This window comes from Podarcis liolepis (assembly GCF_965112155.1).
Source record: "Podarcis liolepis genome assembly, chromosome: 11".
Taxonomy (NCBI): Eukaryota; Metazoa; Chordata; class Lepidosauria; order Squamata; family Lacertidae; genus Podarcis; species Podarcis liolepis.
In genome coordinates, this window is record NC_139565.1 from 53,302,488 (window position 1) to 53,324,036 (window position 21,549).

Here is a 21,549-nt window from a genome sequence, read left to right on the forward strand (position 1 = left end):
TCACTGCGAGGCAATCAAGGGAGAGTGATCAATTCCAAGTCTTTCTGCCATCACCATCCCACATTCAAGTTGGGGTCAGGCCAGCAATTACAAGGGTCAGGAAATGTGTGAAAGTATGTATAAGGACACAAGGCCTTTGGGCAGGATGCAGTTTGACTTACTTTCCTTTGTATAAAACAAGCCCGAAGGAGGCCCCCAACCCGCTCACAGGTCCTTGTATGATCAGTTGAAACAGTTGGTCCTGGCAGCAAGTATTAACCACTCTCAATTCCTACCTGATAATGGCCACCTGCCCAGATTTTAACTTGTCTGAATTAATTTTAAGATTTATTTTAATTAATTGATGTCTGTTTTTATGCATATTGTTTTGTTTTTATGATGTTAGCTGCTCTGAGCCCAGCCTCGGCTGGGGAGGGCGGGATACAAATAAAATATTATTATTATTATTATTATTATTATTATTATTATTATTAGTCTGTTGTATCAGGCCAATGACCCCTCTAATCCAGCAACCCATTCTCACATTGGCCAGCCAGCTGCATTAATTCGAGATTTATTTTAAATAATTCAGTACATTTTTTAAAAAAATATGTATTTTATCTCAAGGTATACATTTCTGTATTCTAACACACACACATTTTTATGCCTTATGGTACTTTCTTTTTGAGCCAAGAATTGTATCCGAAAATTTGGAGCAGTGTGAAATCTGAAGGATGATTGGGTTCTGATCTGTGTATTAGTCAGGCAGGTGTGGATTATTTTGGTTCATTTAAAAGCGCAAACCGAACAAATTCTCTTCCACCCCTCCTTATCATACTGAGACATCGCATTCTGACTCAGTGATCTGGAATATTAGGGAAATACTAATGTGATACTAACTCTCACCCCTCTTCTGCACTGGTACCCACCTTTGTAACATCTGGATATAGCTGTTCGTGAGCTCAATTCAAACTCCCTCTTGGGTGAGTTGCTTTAAATAGGCCAGTGTTTCTCAACCTGTGGGTCCCCAGATGTTGTTGGACTACAACTCCCATCATCCCTAGCCAGCATAACCAGTGGTCAGGGATGATGGGAGTTGTAGTCCAACAACATCTGGGGACCCACAGGTTGAGAACTGCTGAAATAGGCTATTTTAATGGTTCCGGAATTTGGGTTATGTGGGTTCTACTCTTTTTTTTTTATTCCTGCTTGCTCTCAGTCTACTTTGTGGTCCTATGCTGCCCCATCCAGATCTCCAAACCTGCAAATACTTTCTGGAGGCTAACACCTCACAACCATTTCAAAGGGCAACCCTGAGCAAAGGGCTGAGCCAACCTACCACTCTGTTTCAGTCAATTCATAGGGTTTTGCCCTCCTCCACAGTGGGCCAATCCACCAGGCTTTTGATGCATGAATAGCAACTCACAATGGCAGGGCTTGACTTAAGAAGAGATGCAGACTGTACCACTTTCTGCCCATTTATCCCTGCCTCTCTCCTGTGCATATATTATTACTTTACTATTGTTAGCCACTCTGAGCCCGGCTTCGGCTGGGGAGGGCAGGATATAAATAAATTATTATTATTATTGTTGTTGTTGTTTTGTTTTGTTTTATTATTTTTATTATTTTATTTTTATTATTTTTATTATTTTTATTATTTTATTTGCTCTGCCTTACCATCCGAAAGGGTTCTGACTGTCAGGTCTTCAGTTGAAACTCCAGGTCCATAACGATTGTAAGCCAGAAATCGTAGGGTATATTCTGTGAATTTCTTCAGTCCTTCCAGCTTGTATGACAGATCATCAACTTCTATATTCTGGGCACAAAGGAAACAGCGAAAATTATTAATGCACCAAATTGTTATACAGATAATATTAGCTAGATGGCTTCATTTTTGAGGATTCCTAAAAGCTTCTTCATTTCAGCTCTAGGTGATGAGGATTTTGAGAACTTATCCCATTTCAGATGGATTCTGCGAAGAGGACTTGAAGTTGCAATGAAACCCTGCATTTAATTTAGGCAACTAAATTTATGAACGATTCCCTCCCTTCATTGTTTTTTTTTGGGGGGGGGGGGTTTGCCCATGTGTTCATTTGCTCACCTGTTCTTTCCCAGTAACTACTTCTGTACAGTACAGTCTATAACCTTGGACTGGACCATTTGCATAGGCAGGGGGTTCCCACGTAATAAGAATTGAGGTAGGTGATACTGATACAGCCCGCAGGTTTTCTACCGGTCCTGGAACTTGCACTGTGTTGAAAGAAACACAAACAAGAATTAAGTTATACAAAAGCGAAGCTGGGATTTAAGAGTTTTGGGGTTGTCTCCAAGGGAGTTCTTCCACCCATGAAAGGAGTCCCCCACCCCCATTTGTAGAAGTGTCCTTGATTTATCACAGGAACCTGCTAGTGGAAGAGGAAGGGAATTTTCAATGATTGCATCTTTCCCCCTGTAGCCCTGTAACAACATTCCTCAACAAAATTGGGAGTGAGGCAATGTGGCTGGATTTGAACGCTTTAAAATTCAGTAACACTGTAACACTTAACTCATATTTTCGTCATTTTGTCAACCCCTTTACTGATGAAACCCGGTGTGAACCGCACCCCGCTTCCTATGACCCTGGGTAGATATAAAATTAAATAAAATTTAAAACTTCCTTCCAGTAGCACATTAAAGGTAAAGGTAAAGGGACCCCTGACCGTTAGGTCCAGTCGTGGACGACTCTGGGGTTGTGGTGCTCGTCTTGCTTTACTGGCCGAGGGAGCCGGCGTACAGCTTCCGGGTCATGTGGCCAGCATGACTAAGCCACTTCTGGTGAACCAGAGCAGTGCACAGAAACACAGTTTACCTTTCCGCTGGAGCGGTACCTATTTATCTACCTGCACTTTGACGTGTTTTTGAACTGATAGCTTGGCAGGAGCAGGGACCGAGCAATGGGAACTCACCCTGTCGTGGGGATTTGAACCGCCAAACTTCTGATCGGCAAGCCCTAGGCTCTGTGGTTTTAGACCACAGTGCCACCTGCGTCCCAGTAGCACCTTAGAGACCAACTAAGTTAGTTATTGGTATGAGCTTTCGTGTGCACACACTCTTCTTCAGATACCCTGGGTGGTGGAGAGTATTGGGATGTTTCAATGTTACTTTACTGTGAGCAAGCAATATTAATTATTGCTTTCTCGTTATCCTTCCCATTTGAGGCATTTGTATAGTTAAATGCCTGTAACAACTTCCTGCTTTCTTTGTAGGAAAAAAGACATAGTCAGGCATGCATTATCCATTTTGCCTCCTGTGAAGCCTTTAAATGCAAAAAGTAGAAATCAATGAAAAGCTGACAGCCTCATGTCATAAAACACACACAATACAAATGGACTTTAAAAGGCATTTAATATTAATACTCAGTTGTGAAATCAATAGAGTGAGAGTGTTGGTTCTTCAATTCCCCAAGCTTTCCATTTGGTTGCAAGACAGGCAGTTGAACTAATGTGCTTTGTTCCTCAGCGTGCAGAAAGTCTTCAATAATTCCATAGATTTCCCACTGTTAAATAACAATTTACTGAAAATTAGCATTTATGGTCTGCTTTCCCTCTCCTTTAAAAGTTCCTTTTGATTTGAGGGCTGTGTCGGAATCTCTTTTTTTACAAACTGTACATTAGATTATTCCCCAAGAATACAGAATTGCAGAGCTGGAAGAGACTCAAGTCCAACTTCCTGCTAATGGAGGACGCAACTACTGGATCCATAACAGAAGACCATCAAACCTCTGTTTGAATACAGGTGACTCCCCCACTTACGTGGGGGTTACATTCTGGGCCCTGTGCACATAAGCAAAATGCACGCAAGTGGGGGAACCCACTGCAGTAAATGCAGCTTCCCACCCAACAGCTGTTGAGTAGGGTAGCATGGCAGCAGTGAGAGCTCCCATGCGCCATTTTGGAACCCTTGGTGTTATGTACTGAAGTTCTCACCCTGGGCCAGCAGGGGGATAGATACTGTAGATAGTTATGCAAATAAGGAATCGAAAGTGACGTTCAGTGATTGGATAGTTTAAAAAAATTGTTACAGTTACATTGTACTGGAGCTCTATATAAGCAGGCTGACTGAACCCTTCAGTTCAGTTCTGTCCTGGCCTGTGAATAAACAAGAGCTGTTTGAAGAATCGCTGTGTCGTCTGATATGTTCACCCACAACTTAACAATTGGAGTTTTTCTTCTGGACTTCTGGCTCACTGACATCCTCTTTGGGTTCTGGGGAGAATCTCCCCCTAAGCCACAAGGACTTTCCAGCTCTCTCTATTTCAGGTTAGAATGGATGGATGGATGTCCTGGCACTGTGCAACAAGGTTGCGAGTGAGACAATTGTGCACAATTATGCCTGTACTAGGGCTCTGCACTCCATTCAGCAGAGGCCTGAGCCAAACTGAGCATATAAAGAGTGCCTCAGATAAGTTGGGTACACACAACTGTCGATCACTGTGGGTCAGGTTGGAGTGGTCCAGAGCAATCGGTGGCCATTGGGGTTGAGGCACCAGGCAGGAAGGTGAGGCATGGAGTGCTCAAAGAATGTTGGAACCTACCTGACCAGTGGCTGTGTCTTCCTAGGAGAAGGTAGACCCAAGCCATGGCTTTCCTTCCTGCCTAATGCCCCACAGGATAAATGCCCCTGATCAACAGCTGCAGGAAAGCCGCCAGTCCTTGTCCTGATCCTCCAGACTGAAAACACTGCCAGCATCACCCCTTTATGAAGCCATTTGACTTTATTCATAATGGAGAGAGCATGCCTTGATAGTGTGTGGGTGTGCGATTCCCCCCTCCCCTACATCATCTCCTTCTGTCTCCTTGCACTTAACAGCTTTAATGACATTTCTATAAAACCCGCTTCTGGGCTTCTGTGGGGGTGATGCAACTTCAAAAGACTTGGAGGCAATGTAATTATTAATGTAATGAAATCCCTGCTCCTTTGCTCTGAACATGTTTAGAAGACACGACAGCTATTTGGCAAGGGAGAGAGAGAAAATAACAACACACACACACACACACACACACACACCTTTGCTGATGATCCTTACAGGTTGGGATCCTCATTCCAAGATCTTTATGTTCAGGACTGTCCCAAGACATTTTGCTGTCTCAAACAAAGCCCAAGATGCCCTTTGTGATATAATGATAGCACAAGTGGCTGTGGTTTGGGGGAAACGGTGTCATGAGCTAAATTGGGACCCTTTTGGGACCAATTAAATATTACAGTGCTTCTAAGAATGTATTTGACATTGGGGCATCTTTGAAATGAATCTGGCAGGTGGGCTGGATCCTTCTTTTCCTCTTCCTCCAGTGGGCTACATCTGGAAGGTCGGGTGGAAACACACACTTGCCAATCACTTGATGCTGCAATGACATCAGGCAACCCATTTCCCCACCCCCGCAATGCAGTTTAACATCAAACAGTGCAAGCAAAGCCACAGTACTATGCAAGTCCCAATGATCAGGGTCTAGAAAATGCTGTGCATGGGGCTGCTCAAACCCCCTTTTGGCCTAGCTACATACTTGGTCTGCCCCTATATTTGGCATGCCCCACACCTGAGATCATATAGGACAAATGGGTGTGGCTTGGTCAAAATGGTCTTATGGGGCAATTTATGATTACGATTATTTTATTATTATTATGCATTTTTGTATGTTTGCTTTGCTGTTGTTGCTGTTCAGTTTTAAATTATTTGTATTTTATGCATTGTGACGGCTTATAGCTTTTAGCAATAAAGATTTCATTCATATTATTATTATTATTATTATTATTATTATTATTATTATTTATTAGCTTTACATACCACCCTTCATCTTAGGGTGGTTCTCAGAATAAAACACAGGATAAAAAAAGTAAAAGCAAAACAGCAAAACAATAACCCCAACTTCCCACCAATACATTTAAAAGGCTGTAGAATATTAATCAGTCCTACGCCTGGTCAAAGAGGAACATTTTTCCCGGTGCATGAAAATATATACACTCTCCATGGGAGAGCATTTCCTAAACAGGGAGCCACTACAGAGAAGGCCCGTTCTCATGTTGCCACCCTCTGGACAACACGAGAAGGCGGCACACAAAGAAGAACATCAGACGATGAACGCAGAGTCTGGAGCAGTTTATATGGGGAGAGGTGGTCCTTGAGGTTGTAATTGGGGAGATTGTAACTGAGGAAGGCAACACAGCTCTTGAAACCCCCCCAAACCAAAGACTGGCTGGGAGAGGCGGAGATTGATAATGCCATTATGGAAAGAAAACATGGTTGGGCCATATCTGCTGAAAACATCAGAGACTCCTCGTTCCCTGACTGAACCACAACAGGGATGATTACGCTGATTCCAGCTCTGGTATTCAAAAGATAAGAAGTTCATTACCCCGCTGGGCAGATTTAGGCTAGTGCACAGAGAGCTGGAAGAAGACAAATAGATTTCCATAGTAGACCATCAAACGGGAGTTTTGGAATAATCTCAAAAGCATCTAAAATTGTTTGTGTTCTCTCGCGAAGGGAGAGATTAGATCTGTTTTGCTTTATAGTAATTGCCAAAGCCTTTCAGATTATGTCAGGCCCAAAGTGAAGAAAACACACAGCCAAGCTACTCAAGGCCCGCTTAATCACAACCATCCTTTGATGGACCTAAAGATGAAGAAGGGAAATTGACCGCGGCCTTTCAGCCAGTTTGAAGTGTGAAATATTTCATATGGAGAAGATGATGTGTCCCATGGTTTAAAAAAGAAAAAAAATCGAAGGAGAAAAACCAAAACAACCTGCTTGCTGAAAGAATCTGAAAGCTAGAAGCTAAATCCTTCTTTGAGTTATTATGGCACAGAGGCTGGAGTCAAAAAACTAGCATTTTCCCAACAAAACAGTGCTCTTTAAAAGCCAAGTCCAAACCAAGTTGTTGAAAGGGGATCCAAATGTTAGATCAATGCAGCAGTAGCTTGAGAATCCTTCAAGCACAGATTAACAAGGTATTTATTATTTACTAGTCATGGGCACACTGCAATAATAGGGAAACTTTGGGGTCCAGTGAGCTATGCTACCCTCTCTCTTGATCCCTGTGACATGATCTCATTGACTAACATTCAACTTTACCTGCAGTTATCTATCTCTTTCTCTAAAAACCACACTTTGAACACGGTTCTCTAGACTTGTTTCCAGCACTCTGGAGTGCCTCGACATATTCTGTTTTCTTTTCTTTTTCTTGACTGCTTAAATCAGCATGTCGTGGAATAAGGCACTTTCAAAAACTTCTAACTTGCCTTGGGTAGCTCAGGGATGGAGAACCTGTGGTTAAGAGTGGTAGTCTCGTAATCTGGGGAACCGGGTTCATGTCTCCGCTCCTCCACATGCAGCTGCTGGGTGACCTTGGGCTAGTCATACTTCTTTGAAGTCTCTCAGCCCCACTTACTTCACAGAGTGTTTTTTGTGGGGGAGGAAGGGAAAGGAGAATGTTAGCCGCTTTGAGACTCCTTCGGGTAGTGATAAAGTGGGATATCAAATCCAAACTCGATATCAAATCCATATCAAATCCATGGACTCGATGGCCCTTGTGGTCTCTTCCAACTCTATGATTCTATGATTCTTCTTCTGGTCGGCTACATCTTCCATCTTCCCAGACCAGTGGACATTCTGCTTGGGATTGATGGGAACTGGAGACCAACAGTGATCCCAACCCCTGAAGCTGTGATTGGCTGGAAACAGTGTTGGAGATACAGGAGAACTTGCTGCTAGCAGAGGCAGATTTGGGGCAAAATCAAATTCATTTTCCTTCCACACAAAATGAGGTTCTCTGAATACTATTATTGATAAAATTCAACAATAGTCTTTCTCCTGTCCAGCACACCAGCTTTGCCTCCAATCCTGAGAAACAATATATTTTTGATCTTTATTCCCTCAAGGATCTCTTTGCTGTGATCGTATACTAAGAAAGGCACCCATAATTGTTCACTTCTTGTTCATTCATTAATTCATTCCCAGGTCCATACAGTATCTTCCAATCCCATTTCCTTTTGGCCACGGTTTTCCATTCTAATTACCTGTTGATTGTTTTCTGTTACTCTAAACTGTTGTAACCTTAGATCAGGTGACAAAGGTACTGTATTGAGTTGCAAATTCACAATCTTGAAAGGGTGGTAGCTGTTAGCTGTGCTATTTTTCTAGAAAAAGAGGTGCTGGAACTCACCATGAATGCCTCCTTTGATCTCTTGTAATGGCAATGGTGCCCACCTGAGAGGTGCTGGAACTGAGTTCTGGCGAGTTCCAGCTGGAAAAAAGCCCTGGCTGTTAGTCTTTTCCTGAACACAACAGTGAACAAATGGCTCTCCAAAAAGAGCTGCATAGCCTTAGGCAGGCTAAGGCAAACTGGAACGGAGGAGAGAGACACTGTTTTGTTTTTGGAGTCAATTCTTATGCTTCCGGTCGCTTCAAACTGTGCAATATTAATACAGTGGTTATGAACTTTGGTTATGAACTTAATTCGTTCCGGAGGTCCATTCTTAAGCTGAAAGCGTTCTTATCCTGAGGCGCGCTTTTGCTAATGGGGCCTCCTGCTGCATGCGTGCCTCTGGCACGTGATCTTTGTTCGCATCCAGGGGCAAAGTTTTCAACTAGGAGCAGCTACTTCCGGGTTAGCGGAACTCATAACCTGAAGCATTCGTAACCAGAGGTACCACTGTAACTGCAGTATTGAGGTCCTCTGAAGATGCTTGATTTGGCTCTGGCCTCTGCTAAATCTGGTGCACAGCACAGCCTATTGAGTAGCCTTATCTTCTATTGATGGGTCTGATCCTCTTTTAAAACCATACAAGTTTTGTACAGACCATACAACTAATGGATTTCCATATTGGAAAGTCTATGAAAATCACTGCAAGCCTTACAGTGTAGGATCAGTTTCAGAAAAAAATAGAGGAAGTAGAGAACTGGGCAACAAATCAGGAGATCATTGTGGAAAGCCAAGCAGATAATGTATAACTAGGTGGCCCAAGCTCAGATTGCTTTGTTCTGAACAAGAACAACTTCCCATACAGTAGCTATACTAAATAGGAGGGGATCCTTGCAGATAATTGCTCGGAATGCTCCTGTTCTAATTGCTGATGCTATTATGATTGCGGATGTTGTTTTGCTACTATAATTGTGCCAGCTAAAAGTTTACATGGAAAGGGCATTGCAAAAATATAAGCTGCAGCTCATTAGGCCTCAGAGAAACGCTTCTGTATAACAGAGTACAATTAAAACAAATGTCTTCCTCAGCAGAAGATAATTTTTTTCCCCCCAAGGAGAAAGCAAAGCCTTCCTACAGAACTGAACTCTCCTGCTGCCTGTATCCCTTAGGGTATCTTTGGCCACCCATACATGATGTTTTTGACACGATCCTAAGTGTTGGCACAACCCTAAGCTCATAAGTACATCCTACTGAATTTATCCTACTCCGAAGTGCATCCTATTGAATTCAATGGGGCTTACTCACAAGTAAGTGGGACTAGGTAAATGGTAAACGATCCCTGGACAGTTAAATCCAGTCATAGGCGACTATAGGGTACAACACTCATGCAGTGTTAGCTGGGTAAAAGCCTTGCCCCAAATGTGGGACCTGGAAGAGGAGAGGGGTGTAATCCTTCAGGGATATTTTTAATACTTTTCCTGGTATTCAACATTATTATATGCCTTTGAATGTAGAACATGTTCTTGACTTACAGGCATTCTTTTGCTAAGAGACTTTGGATGCTATTGCTGGGGATTAAGGAAGATATAGACTAATTCAAATTCACTCTGAGTTACATGGTTATTATTAGAGTCTTACATGTTTTGGTGCTTTTCAAAGGAGACAGTAGGCTTTTTTCTTTTTTAAGGAAAACTATTCGGTTTTATTATTATTATTATTTTATCCCTGAGTTAAATTAAAACGAACATGAGTCAGGTAATAACTAATCTACTTAGTAATAATTACAGTTAAAGACAAGGCCATTAACAAGTTAAACCATCTGGCAAACTCTGGGGAATCTTTAAAGAAGTGACATTAATTAACTCTTGGCTTGCCGCCGTGCTGGCTCACTCAATTTTTAAAACAATTTCATTATCAGAAGCTTCAAAAGCTTCTGGCAGCCACCATTTTGCGGGGAAACCAAAATGGTGGACACTTGGAGTGCATTTTATTTTTTTAAGGCAGGGAGAATGAGCTGCTCTATAAGGAAAGTTTGGAGCCTCCACCCATTAGTGGGTGCAAAGCACCCTCACCTCGAACCTGGAACCTTTCCTGAGACAATCTCTTTAACAAATACTTCCCATGAAGTATTGAAAATAAAACCCCAGTCATAGCCCCATGTAACTTGGGGGTGGGTTAGCTCATCAACAAAATATGTGCGGGGGCACAGTAGTGGACAACGGGGACACAATAAATAAATTGAGGTTCTCTTGTGATCTCCATACACTCAGCCATCCACTTGTTAGGATGGTCCTACTCTCGTGTAGGACCCTGGCAGAGACACATGCCCAACTGGCATGTTGTCTCCCTCCTAGTCAATTGTTCGGGAGCTTCAAAAGCTTTCTTCAGCCTGGACATCACAGCGACTGATACCAAGAAGCATTAGCACACTTAGGGATCCACAGAGTATTCGCAGTTTGCGTAACAGACCTAAGTAGCACAGCATTTTGGCTAATCTACGTTTATTTACATATAATACACTCAGAGCATTCTGCTTTAGCTCCTTCCTGTTTCTCATCAGCCAGCAAAGAAAGAGAAAACAAAGGACAATAGTCCTACTTCATGGAACACAGTAATACCAAACATCCTGTCTCTGTCACTTCCCACACTATAGAATGAAAACATACACCATCATGTGATAGACAACAATCCCATAACTGCAAACACGGAGCAGTAATCCTAACACCACTAAGGGGTGCTGCCTGCTACATTCCTGCCTGATTCGTCATTCTGGCCTTGCCTCCTACTAATCCACCACTCTGGGTGCGCAAACTCCACTCTTAATACTATTACCTACCCACAGTAGATGAGAAGAGGGAGCTCTCTAAAGGAAGGTAGCTCATATATTTACAGCGGTATAAATAACAAATGGAGGATGTAGAATTGAAATGCTCCTCCAATTTTAATTCATAAATCAGTTCTCAGAAGTTTGGAAAATGCTATCCCTCTCTATATTGTTGGCATCTGTCTGTCTCGAGAGAAAATGGAATGCACTTCCAAGGATGAAGTCCAACCGCTGCGTGCCTGGAGGTCCTGGGCTGCTCAGATGACAAGACCCCCATCTTGGTCTTGCTGATGTGGTCCAAAGGAAAGCCGAACAATACATTTGGCACCAGCTAGGCTGCAGGAGTTGCCAGAAGGATGCAGACAAGACACCATCCAAGCATCTTAGGGATTTCCCTCTGGATTTGTGCAGGGTTTACTCCATAGACTTTTCTTCTCTTGAAGATATCCCGCAAAAGCAGCACAGGGTTGGGATCAGAGCTTTCCTTCTCCTATATGGGCTACCTTCTCAGGTTAATGAGCCCCATCTGTGCGTTCTCTCTCTCTCTCCCCCCCCCTTTTCTATTTTATCGAGGACCTATAAGTAGTTTACAAAGTAATACTTTACCGAAGGTCAGTGGCGTAGCGTGGGGGGTGCAGGGGGGGCCAGCTGCACTGGGCGCAACATCTGGGGGTTAGGGTTAGGGGGCGCAAATTACTTGCCTTGCCCCGGGTGCTGACAACCCATGCTACGCCACTGCCGAAAGTATCTCAGGTTTGGAAGCCTGAGCCTGAATTCCTGGCGATCCATTATCCACCACTTTTCATGCAACAGAGTGAGATGGACCATGGAGTACAACTGATACCCTGTACTAACCTGACTGCAGCCTGCGACCCTCCAGAAGTTGTTGGTCTCCAACAGCCACCTGTTCGAGACAGCATGGCCAGAGGCCAGGGATGATGAGAGTTGCTCTCCAATTACATTGGGAGGGCCACAGTTTAGCCATCCCTGTGCTAAAGCAACTCCACACCATAGATTAAAACAACTTCTTCAACTGTGGCATGCATATACACATTTAATGGTTGGGCAATGGTGGGGCAACCTTCTCCAGCCTGAGGACCACATTCCCTTCTCGGGAACCTCTTTGGGGCCACGTGCCAGAAGCAAACATGGGCAGGCCAACAGATGCAACAGAGTTTCTACACTTGAATTGATGCTTTTCAATTATGGTGCTGGAGGAGACTCTTGAGAGTCCCATGGACTGCAAGAAGATCAAACCTATCCATTCTGAAGGAAATCAGCCCTGAGTGCTCACTGGAAGGACAGGTCCTGAAGCTGCGGCTCCAAGACTTTGGCCACCTCATGAGAAGAGAAGACTCCCTGTAAAAGACCCTGATGTTGGGAAAGATGGAGGGCACAAGGAGAAGGGGACGACAGAGGACGAGATGGTTGGACATTGTTCTCGAAGCTACCAGCATGAGTTTGACCAAACTGCGGGAGGCAGTAGAAGACAGGAGTGCCTGGCGTGCTCTGGTCCATGGGTTCACGAAGAGTCGGACACGACTAAATGACTGAACAACAACAATACCTGTCTCTGTCTTCAACCCATGCAAGCAAGAGTCATTACTCTTCAAGGACACATTCCAGTCAGGCAAGAACACTCAAGGAGGATATGGAGCAAGGCTAGTGAGGGGTGTGCCTTGGGGCAGAAGGCGTGGTTAGGAAGGGGGTGTGGCGTGAGAAGAGGCCCAAGGGACTGATAGAGAGGGCTGGGGGGGGCGCAATTGATGCCTGAGCCTGAGGTTCCCCACCCCTACTCTACATTGTAGCCTTTCCCCATTCTAATTTATACAGGATAAATAAAAAAAAGATTGAATTAAAAGTTATGCTCATTTCCTTTTCATCCTTTCAAGGGTTCCGAGCCAAAAGTAGCTTGATTGTATCAATCTATGCAATAATGTCTTCCAGGCGGCTTGGATTTTGTGTGCGTGATTTTCCTTCTTCTTAAAGCGTTTTCAGGAGGAAAGACCAGTACGGCATGATTAACTGCAATATTTAATTCCAGGCTGACTGGCAAGTATGTATTGACAAAGTGCTGGTGATGGGATTATCTTGCTGGCATCTGTCTATCACAGGGAGATGGGTTTATTTATTTTAGCAATACACATTGTGCTGATAAATCCGACAATAAACTGCAGATTCAAAGAGTGAATTAAAAGGCTGTCAGTTTTACTTAGCCCCTTTGATTTATTTGATCCGCTAAGCAAAGCCCCCCCTTCCTTTTATGTTGCAATCTATGTGGTTGACCTTAAGGTCACCTGTCGAATCGCAGCAGAAACTGAAGGCCTGCAAGTTCAGTCCTAAGCCTCCTTTGGCACTTCCTGTGTTGGTACCTTCAAACTGCTTGCCTTCCTCTCATTTCTGAGATCCCAGCTGCACATTACTTTCTTCCTGTGAAATGTAAAAAGGTAAAGGTAAAGGGACCCCTGAACATTAGGTCCAGTTGTGACCAACTATGGGGTTGCGGCACTCATCTCGCTTTATTGGCCGAGGGAGCCGGCGTACAGCTTCCGGGTCATGTGGCCAGCTTGACTAAACCGCTTCTGGCGAACCAGAACAGTGCACGGAAATGCCATTTACCTTCCTGCCGGAGCGGTACCTATTTATCTACTTGCACTTTGACGTGCTTTCGAACTGCTAGGTTGGCAGGAGCTGGGACCAAACAACGGGAGCTCACCCGGTCACGGGGATTTGAACCACTGACCTTCTGATCGGCAAGTCCTAGGCTCTGTGGTTTAACCCACAGTGCCACCTGCGTCCCCCTGTGAAATGTAGTCAAGGGTAAAGCCAGATTCTAAAAGCTTCCCAGTTGGCAGGCATAGCAGAGCCTAGGACTTGCCGATCAGAAGGCATAGCAGAGGTTCTGCCTTCCTTTCCCTGTCCATTGTTCTGTCCATACATATCAGTTTCTCATTTTAGCTCTTTGTTCTATCCCTTTCCACCCTTGAGGGAAAATTACCCTTGAGCACTGAGAAATGACAAGCAAAGATAAACCTTGGTTGGAGCAAGCGGTTGCAATCCCCTCCAGTGGTCACTCTCAGTTTCTAGGAAAGCCTTTCCGAAAGGACTGCTCAACCCCAAATGAGAACTTGTGGGCATTCCAATCAAACACTCACAAGAAAGCTAAGCACTCTCACAAAGCACCCCCACTGCTTATTGTTTTCCTATTCCCAATGCCCAGAAAATAATATTGGGGTGCAGGGGTGCCAACTTGAATAAAATATTGGGGGGAGGTAGGTAAGCCCCACCCTGCATAATTGATCACAAGACATGGTACACACACACACCATTTGAATGGCAATGCCCATCAACCTGGGGGGGGGGTCGCCCCCTCAAATATTTCATTGGTGTTGTGACCTGCAACCTGGGTTGTGGGGGAAGGCTTCACAGTGCACAATGCACAGCGAGGACACAGGTGAGGTTCAGGCTGCATCCTTAGGGAAAAGGCCACCAGGACCTTATTTAGGGTCCTCCCATACCATCCAATGTTTTGGGACAGGAAAGCAGGATATCTGCACACTCTTCAACCCCGTATACCCCAAGGAGCATCTCCAGCCCCATCACTGAGCCCAGGTGCTGAGGTACAGCACCAAGGGCCTTCTAGTGGTTCTTGGTAGTGGCACCCACCCTGTGGAAGGCCCTCCCATTACATGTCAAGGAAATAAAAAACTATCTGAATTTTAGAAGACATCTGAAGGCAGCCTTGTTTAGAGAAGTTGTTAATGTTTGATGTTTTATCGTGTTTTTAATATTCTATTGGGAGCCACCCAGAGTGGCTGGGGAAACCCAGCCAGATGGGTGGGGTATAAATAATAAATTTATTATTGTTGTTGTTGTTGTTGTTGTTATATATTTTTAATAAAGGTAAAGGACCCCTGACAGTTAAATCTAGTCGCAGACGACTCTGAGGTTGGAGTGCACATCTCGCTTTACAGGCTGAGGGAGCCGACGTTTGTCCGCAGACAGTTTTTCTGGGTGATGTGGCCAGCGTGACTAAGCCACTTCTGGAGCAATGGAACACCAAAACCAGAGCAGTGCATGGAAACACCATTAACCTTCCTGCCAGAGTGGTACCTATTTATCTACTTGCACTTTGAACGTGCTTTCAAACTGCTAGGTTGGCAGGAGCTGTGACCAAGCAATGGGAGCTCGCCCCATTGTGGGGATTCGAACCGCCAACCTTCTGATCAGCAAGCCCAAGAGGCTCAGTGGTTTAGACCACAGCGCCACCCACATCTATTATTAGTAGTAGTAGTAGTATTATTAGTAAGCTACTGACCATTGGAAGTGGTGTGCTTCTGGATGTGCCCACTTCCAGGAATATGGCAGTGGCAGACATCAGCCATTATGGCAGTGGAGCTTATTACAGAGCAGCAGGAGGAGGCAGGGACGAGGCGGTGAAAGCAAGACATCATGTACTTCCAACGGAAGCCGGGGAAGCTTTTCTGTAATGTCCTGCTTAATTTGGGACACTTGAGTATTGTGTCCTCCAGGTCAGAGGGCATAGCTCTGACTCCATCCTCTGACTCAGAGGATGAGTCCCCTCTAGTCCCTTGATCTCCTCATGCTGGCAGAAAGCAAAGACTACAAAAAAGAAAGAAAGGTGAGGGTCCTTTGACCAGCCAGCCAGCTCCCTCATGGAGCCTATTTCACTCCAGGCTTGATCAGCTTACCTCAGGCTTCTGTTGACACTTTCTCCCTACAGAGATTATTTCTCTCAAAGCTTTCATATCAGGCCCCCCTGGAGCTGTCCTGTGTCCAGGCAAGCTGCCTTGGAAATTCAAATTGGTACCCACAACTATGCAAGATAGAAACTGGTGCCCTCTGTTCTCTGGCAACCTCTTGCAGCCTCTTAGAAGAACCACAGCTGTAGCTCGCATATGATCCTCATGCAGGGTGAAAAAGATGAGATAATCTTAAAACAGCAAGAGATTTCTATCCTGATTGATAATATGGTAGTAGAATTAAACAGTGTGAGAGTGAGTGGAAGGGAAAAGGGGCAGGCTTCAGCTAAATAATTAAAAGAAATGGGAAGACTTAATCCAGCAACACACACACACACACACACACACACACACACACACACACACACACATGCCACCCTTCATATAAATCTAGTCCTTCTCATCAGAATAATTATTTGAAGAGCTGGAACTTGTACTGATCTTTTAAACTGATTACAGCTGGAGAGAATGCACACATTTTATTCTGTTAGAAAGAGAGAGTAAGGGGTGTGCGTTTTGGATGCTCTTTTCCATCATCTATTAATCCTCAACTGGGATAATTTGCGTCACACTTTTGGTATTTCAAAATAATACAAGGAACCTTGGCATTCAATTGGAAATGCACACTGATTACGTCAGGAAAGGGCAGAGGCCAAAGCTGGTGGATTATGAATAGAATGAAGGCTGTTTGATAGAGTGGAGATTATTTTGTCGCAAGGGGTGGGGAGCCCCTCCCTGCCCAAAATTAACAGGGGTATAAAACAAAAAGTTTCCAGGGTGTTGTAACTAGAGCCCACACATTGAAAGCACTATGATACCACTTTAAACAGCCATGGCTTCTCCCAAAGTATTCTTCCAGAGTGACTTAACAATCAATCCATTTTCACAGCAAACTCTTGGAATTGTAGCTCTGTGAGGGGAGGGGTTTTTTTCCTAACAACTCTCAGCACCATGTTAAATGACAGCTCCCAAAATTCTTTAGGGGATACCATGACTGTTAAAGTGGTACCATAGTGCTTTAAATGTAGCATGCAAATGTCGTCAAGGATACACACACACACACACACACACACACACACACACACACACACACACACATATATTGTGGGCCAGGCAAATGCAATCAGATGGTCCTTCCTCTCTCTGCCTTGGAGCCTTTGGAAGCGCAATAATGCAAAACCTCCTTTCTCTTCATCCCTACACTGTGGCTTTGACAGGCACAATGTGAGACCAGTAAAGGTGCTCAAGGATTTCGTTAGTTCTGCGTTCTTCATTGGACTGACCCAATTCACATGTCTCCTCTGGGCATGGTTGCTCTGAAGTGCGCAGAAGCGCTCCCATACCCCCAAACAGTTTTCCTATCCATTTCCATACAGATACCCAATCTACCCCTGCATTGCTTTATACATCTCTCTATTGTGAAAGGAGGAAAGAAGAGACACTTCTTTTTATTCACAAAATCATGCATGCACATGGACCTCCCAATTCAAGTAACCCATTAGGAAAAAGTTTTCAAGTCAGCAATGATCAGCTACAGAAAGGAGAATGGGAGCTGGGACTTGGAAAAACAACCCTTGCCAATCTGGTGCCCTCCAGATGTTTTGGACAATAGCTTTCATGTGTTGGCTGGAGCTGGTGGAAGTTGCAGACCAAAACACTTGAAGGGCACCAGGTTGGCAAAGGCTGCTGAGAAGCATCATCTACACTGATGGCATACATTATGCAACCCATGCCTTTAAAATTTAACTGCAGCATCTGTTTAGCTCCTTGTGATAAGGAAAGAGCGATCGATGATCTTACTACACCTCACAACTTTCCCACATCACCTCCGCACCAACATCCCATGAATTTTACCTCAGTGATTTTTAAAGGAAAGTTTCTGGCAAGTTGATTGGTCCCCAACTTAAATCTTACCCCTTCATTTAAAGCCCCAAGACAAATCCCTGTTCTGCTCTAAATAAAACGCAACAAACATTATGAACACAAGCGAATGAAACTGATGTGTGCATTCCTTAACACAAACCTGGTCCAGAATTGGAGGAGGTGCAGCCACAGAAATCAATGGGAGAATTCTCACACTGCCCATCCCATTCCATGATGAGAAATCATTTCATAAACATTTGGAGTGTGCATATAAAAGTCGGCTGTGGAGATGTGAAAACACAAATGGCTGCCAACAAATAAGGATACTTACATTCGGGTTGTGTGGCCACCTTGATGGGCTGTGAGGTTTCTCCTGGCCCCCATTCGTTGTACGCGACCACTCGGAAGGTGTAGGTCTCTTCTGGTTTCAGATTCCCCACGGTAAGCTGAAGCATCCCAGGCTGTGATGTGTTCAGAGCCCGCTCCCTAACCAGAAACAGCAGCACAAGGGGGGCGGATGTCAGGATGAAATACTTCCAGTCACATATTTCTAGTTGGATTCACAGAAGTGCTCGATAATGTGAAAACGATGAGGCAATGCTGCTGAATAAGCAGCAAACAGCTTAATGAATATAATGTTGTTTCGAAGAAACTGTGGATGGCCGGTTGCTGTTATTTTATTTTACTTACCCATTCTGCAATGTACCGTATTTTTCGCTCCATAAGGCGCACCTGACCATAAGGCACACCTACTTTTTTTTTGGGGGGGGGGGGAATTCAAGAAAAAAAATGCGGCCCTTCAGGGCTTTTGTGGGAGGTGGGGGAAGTGAGAGAGCCTCGCTCTGTCCCTCCCCCCACCTCCCGCAAAAGCCAGGGATAGCCGCGCAAAGTCTCCCCAGGTGTCCTGCGGAGGGTTCGCAGGCTACCCCAGAGCTGCTCGACCCAAAGAGCAGGTCGGGGAGCAGCAGAAAGGCTGTGCACAGCCTTCCCGTTGCTCCCTGGGGCTGGCGGTGGGGGAAGCACGGCTTTCCCCCACCGCCAGCCCCACAGACCTGCTCTTTGGGGAAAGCCACTGCCAGCCCCAAAGAGCAGGTCAGGAGCAGCGGAAAGGCTGCACACAGCCTTCCTGCTGCTCCCAGAGCTTGTTGGGGCTGGCGAGGGAAGCCCGGGTCCCCCCCCCCCAGCCCCAGGGACCACACATTTGCTCCATAAGACGCACAGGCATTTCCCCTTAGATTTTAAGAGGAAAAAAGTGGAGAGGTTCAGAGCCAGGCAGAGAGGCTCAGAGGGTCAAATTCATCCCATTGCCCTGAGGTTGCCTATCCTTGATTTAAAAGAAGCCTCTCCAGCTGCAAACAGTGGCTGGCAAGCCCATCCATCTCAATAGCCTTCTGACTTTGATCCACCTGCATTCCCCTTCCTGGACTAGATCCTGAATGTGCCTGGAGAGGCTTCTTTTAAATTATAATAAATAGCTAACCTCTATTTTTTCATCAGCAAGTTGAGTCAACCCACCCACTCCCCTGAAATTTCTTACAAATTTGCCCACCAACATAGATTCCCTCACTACTAAGTCAGACCATTAGCTGATATTGTCTACTCTGGCTCGCAGCTGCTCTCAGGAGTGATTTTCAGTGATGAAGGAGTTAACCCTTTCCCCACATGTTCCTTCAGTGGATGTTGTTTGTTAAAAACAAAGAGCCCCAAAGAAATAAGGATTTAATATTCTTTCATGTAATAGACCACCAATTACTGGCCTGGGACTAGCTCATCTTTCATTTTGGGTGGGGAGAAATTGGTAATTTTCTTTGTTCACCCCCATCTTTCACGACCTTTCTTTAGTGTGCTGTTTGAGGGCTTTTGTGGCATAAACAACATTAAATAAGAAATGTAGCATAGCAAAAAGATCAAATGTTTCAAATTTGCCTGAGGAGAGAACGGGTAATGGTCTCAGAGCTCTAGCCATCACAGAGTATTAAATAACAGATCCAGATGGGCATCTTCAAAAGCAAAGGGGCTCAGTTTTCAATACTAATTCTCCTAATCCACTGCCCTCTTTGCTCAACACAGTTCCCATGGACCTGAAACAGGAAAACTCCAAATCTGATGTTAATAAAGCACCAAATCAAAACAAAACTGGCTTCATTTCTTTGACCATTATCCTATGTGCCTACTAAAAAATGTGTTCTCTGTGGAGGATTGTGGTTATTAAATAATGCTGCTTTAGACAGTCTAAGTGATTTTGCTGTAGCACAGAGCCAGTGAATGGGGCCTATTTAGCCACCGCTGGCTCCAAATGGAGCACAGGAAACTGCCTTAAACTAAGTCAGACCAATGGTCCATCTGCCTCAGTACTGCCCACACTGGCTGGCAGCAGCTTTCATGGGTTTCAGAGATGAGGACATTCCTAGCTCTGTTTGGAGGCGGCAGGGATTGAACCTTAGACCTTACGCATGGAAAGCAGACACTCTGCCATTGAACTATGGCCATTCCTCTGATAACATCTGCAGCAGCTGGTCCTATGAGACTAGAACAGGCATAGGCAAACTCTGGCCCTCCAGATGTTTGGGACTACAATTCCCATCATCCCTGACCACTGGTCCTGTTAGCTAGGGATGATGGGAACTGTAGTCCCAAACATCTGGAGGGCCAGAGTTTGCCTATGCCTGGACTAGAACCTTCAGGCGGCAGGATCAGGGGAAAGTCACAACCAAAAGATGCAATAACACACCAGACCTCTGAAATATCCTGTTGCTCAGCCAAAGTTCAACTGGAACAGGACGTTCCTCTTCTATTCCTTCCTGTTCTGGAGGATCTAATGGTCAACCTGAGTAGGCAGAGTCAGTCCAGAACTTGAAGTTATTTCACTGAGAAACTGCCACCTGCAATTCAAATGTTGACCACCTAGGAGAGCTGCACACAGATCCAACAGGTCATAGAACTGGAAGTGACTGCAGGTGTTATCTAGTCCAACCTGCTGTGATGCAGGATTCTTTTGCCCAACTTGGGGTTCAAACCCCGCCCCCCGACCTTGAGATTAAGAGTGCCATGCTCTACATTGCTGCCCCATCTTTCTTCTGGCATTCTTCTATGGGTAGAGCATACTATGGTGTAGACTTAATGGGAGTTACTGTGCCGCAGAAGAGGAAAATGCAATAGTTAGCCTTTGAGAACCTTTCAAAATTCTGGCGACACACAATCACACACACGAACAGGGGTTTTAGCATAAAAATTAATAACGAAGCTATATTTGAAAACAAGACAGCATCTAGGAGCTCTTGAGAAGCAATTCATTAAAACACACACAGAGAGAATTGCTCTGAAATGCTGAAATGTAAAATAAAAGGTAGTTTCAAATATGACTCATTTACTTACAAAACATGGAACCCTCCCAGGGTAATTTGCTGAAATGAACGTAGAGTGACTTATAAGTGCATTGGGGTGTCAAAAATGTAATTGCAGCATTTTTGCACACTTGGTAGGTGGGCCGCCAATACTTCTACAATCTATTAAACACCTAATTAGTTGCTTCAAGGTGGAAGAATCATGGTAATGTCTCTGACTGCACAGTACTTAATACTATGAAAACGGACCAAAGGTTTGCCAAGGTCCTTTCTCACCTGTTGCTTCAGACTACCTTGACAAAAATTAATAACAATAAAAGTATGCAAATTCCTATAAAATCAAAGACGTGTAGGGCTGGAAAAGACCCCAAGGGTCATCTAAGCAGGAATAATAGCCATTATGGGATTTCCCTGAGCACTTTGGCTCTTCAAATGTTGCAGCTCCCATCAGACCCAGCAAGTATGGTCAGTCGCCAGGCATGATGGGAGTTGTAGCTCAACATCATCTGGAGGGGGAAAGATTCCCAACATCTGACATAGGGAGATGAACCCTGATGCACACACAACCTGAGGCACACTGGCTTCCACAAGGGCAGGAA

At 44.6% G+C, this 21,549-nt stretch overlaps 1 protein-coding gene across 3 annotated transcripts in view; it reads right to left on the minus strand.

Annotated features, from left to right (window-relative positions):
• Nucleotides 1-21,549, minus strand: part of DCC (DCC netrin 1 receptor) — a gene marked incomplete at its 5' end in the record, with an annotated part of 945,448 nt that overhangs the window by 234,245 nt on the left and 689,654 nt on the right. For all 3 annotated transcript variants that reach the window (XM_083465695.1, XM_083465694.1, XM_083465696.1), the window contains 3 exons: nt 1,657-1,795; nt 2,081-2,229; nt 17,938-18,092. In XM_083465695.1, the coding sequence (XP_083321821.1) occupies nt 1,657-1,795; nt 2,081-2,229; nt 17,938-18,092 (443 nt within the window). The remainder of the gene's footprint in view (nt 1-1,656; nt 1,796-2,080; nt 2,230-17,937; nt 18,093-21,549) is intronic.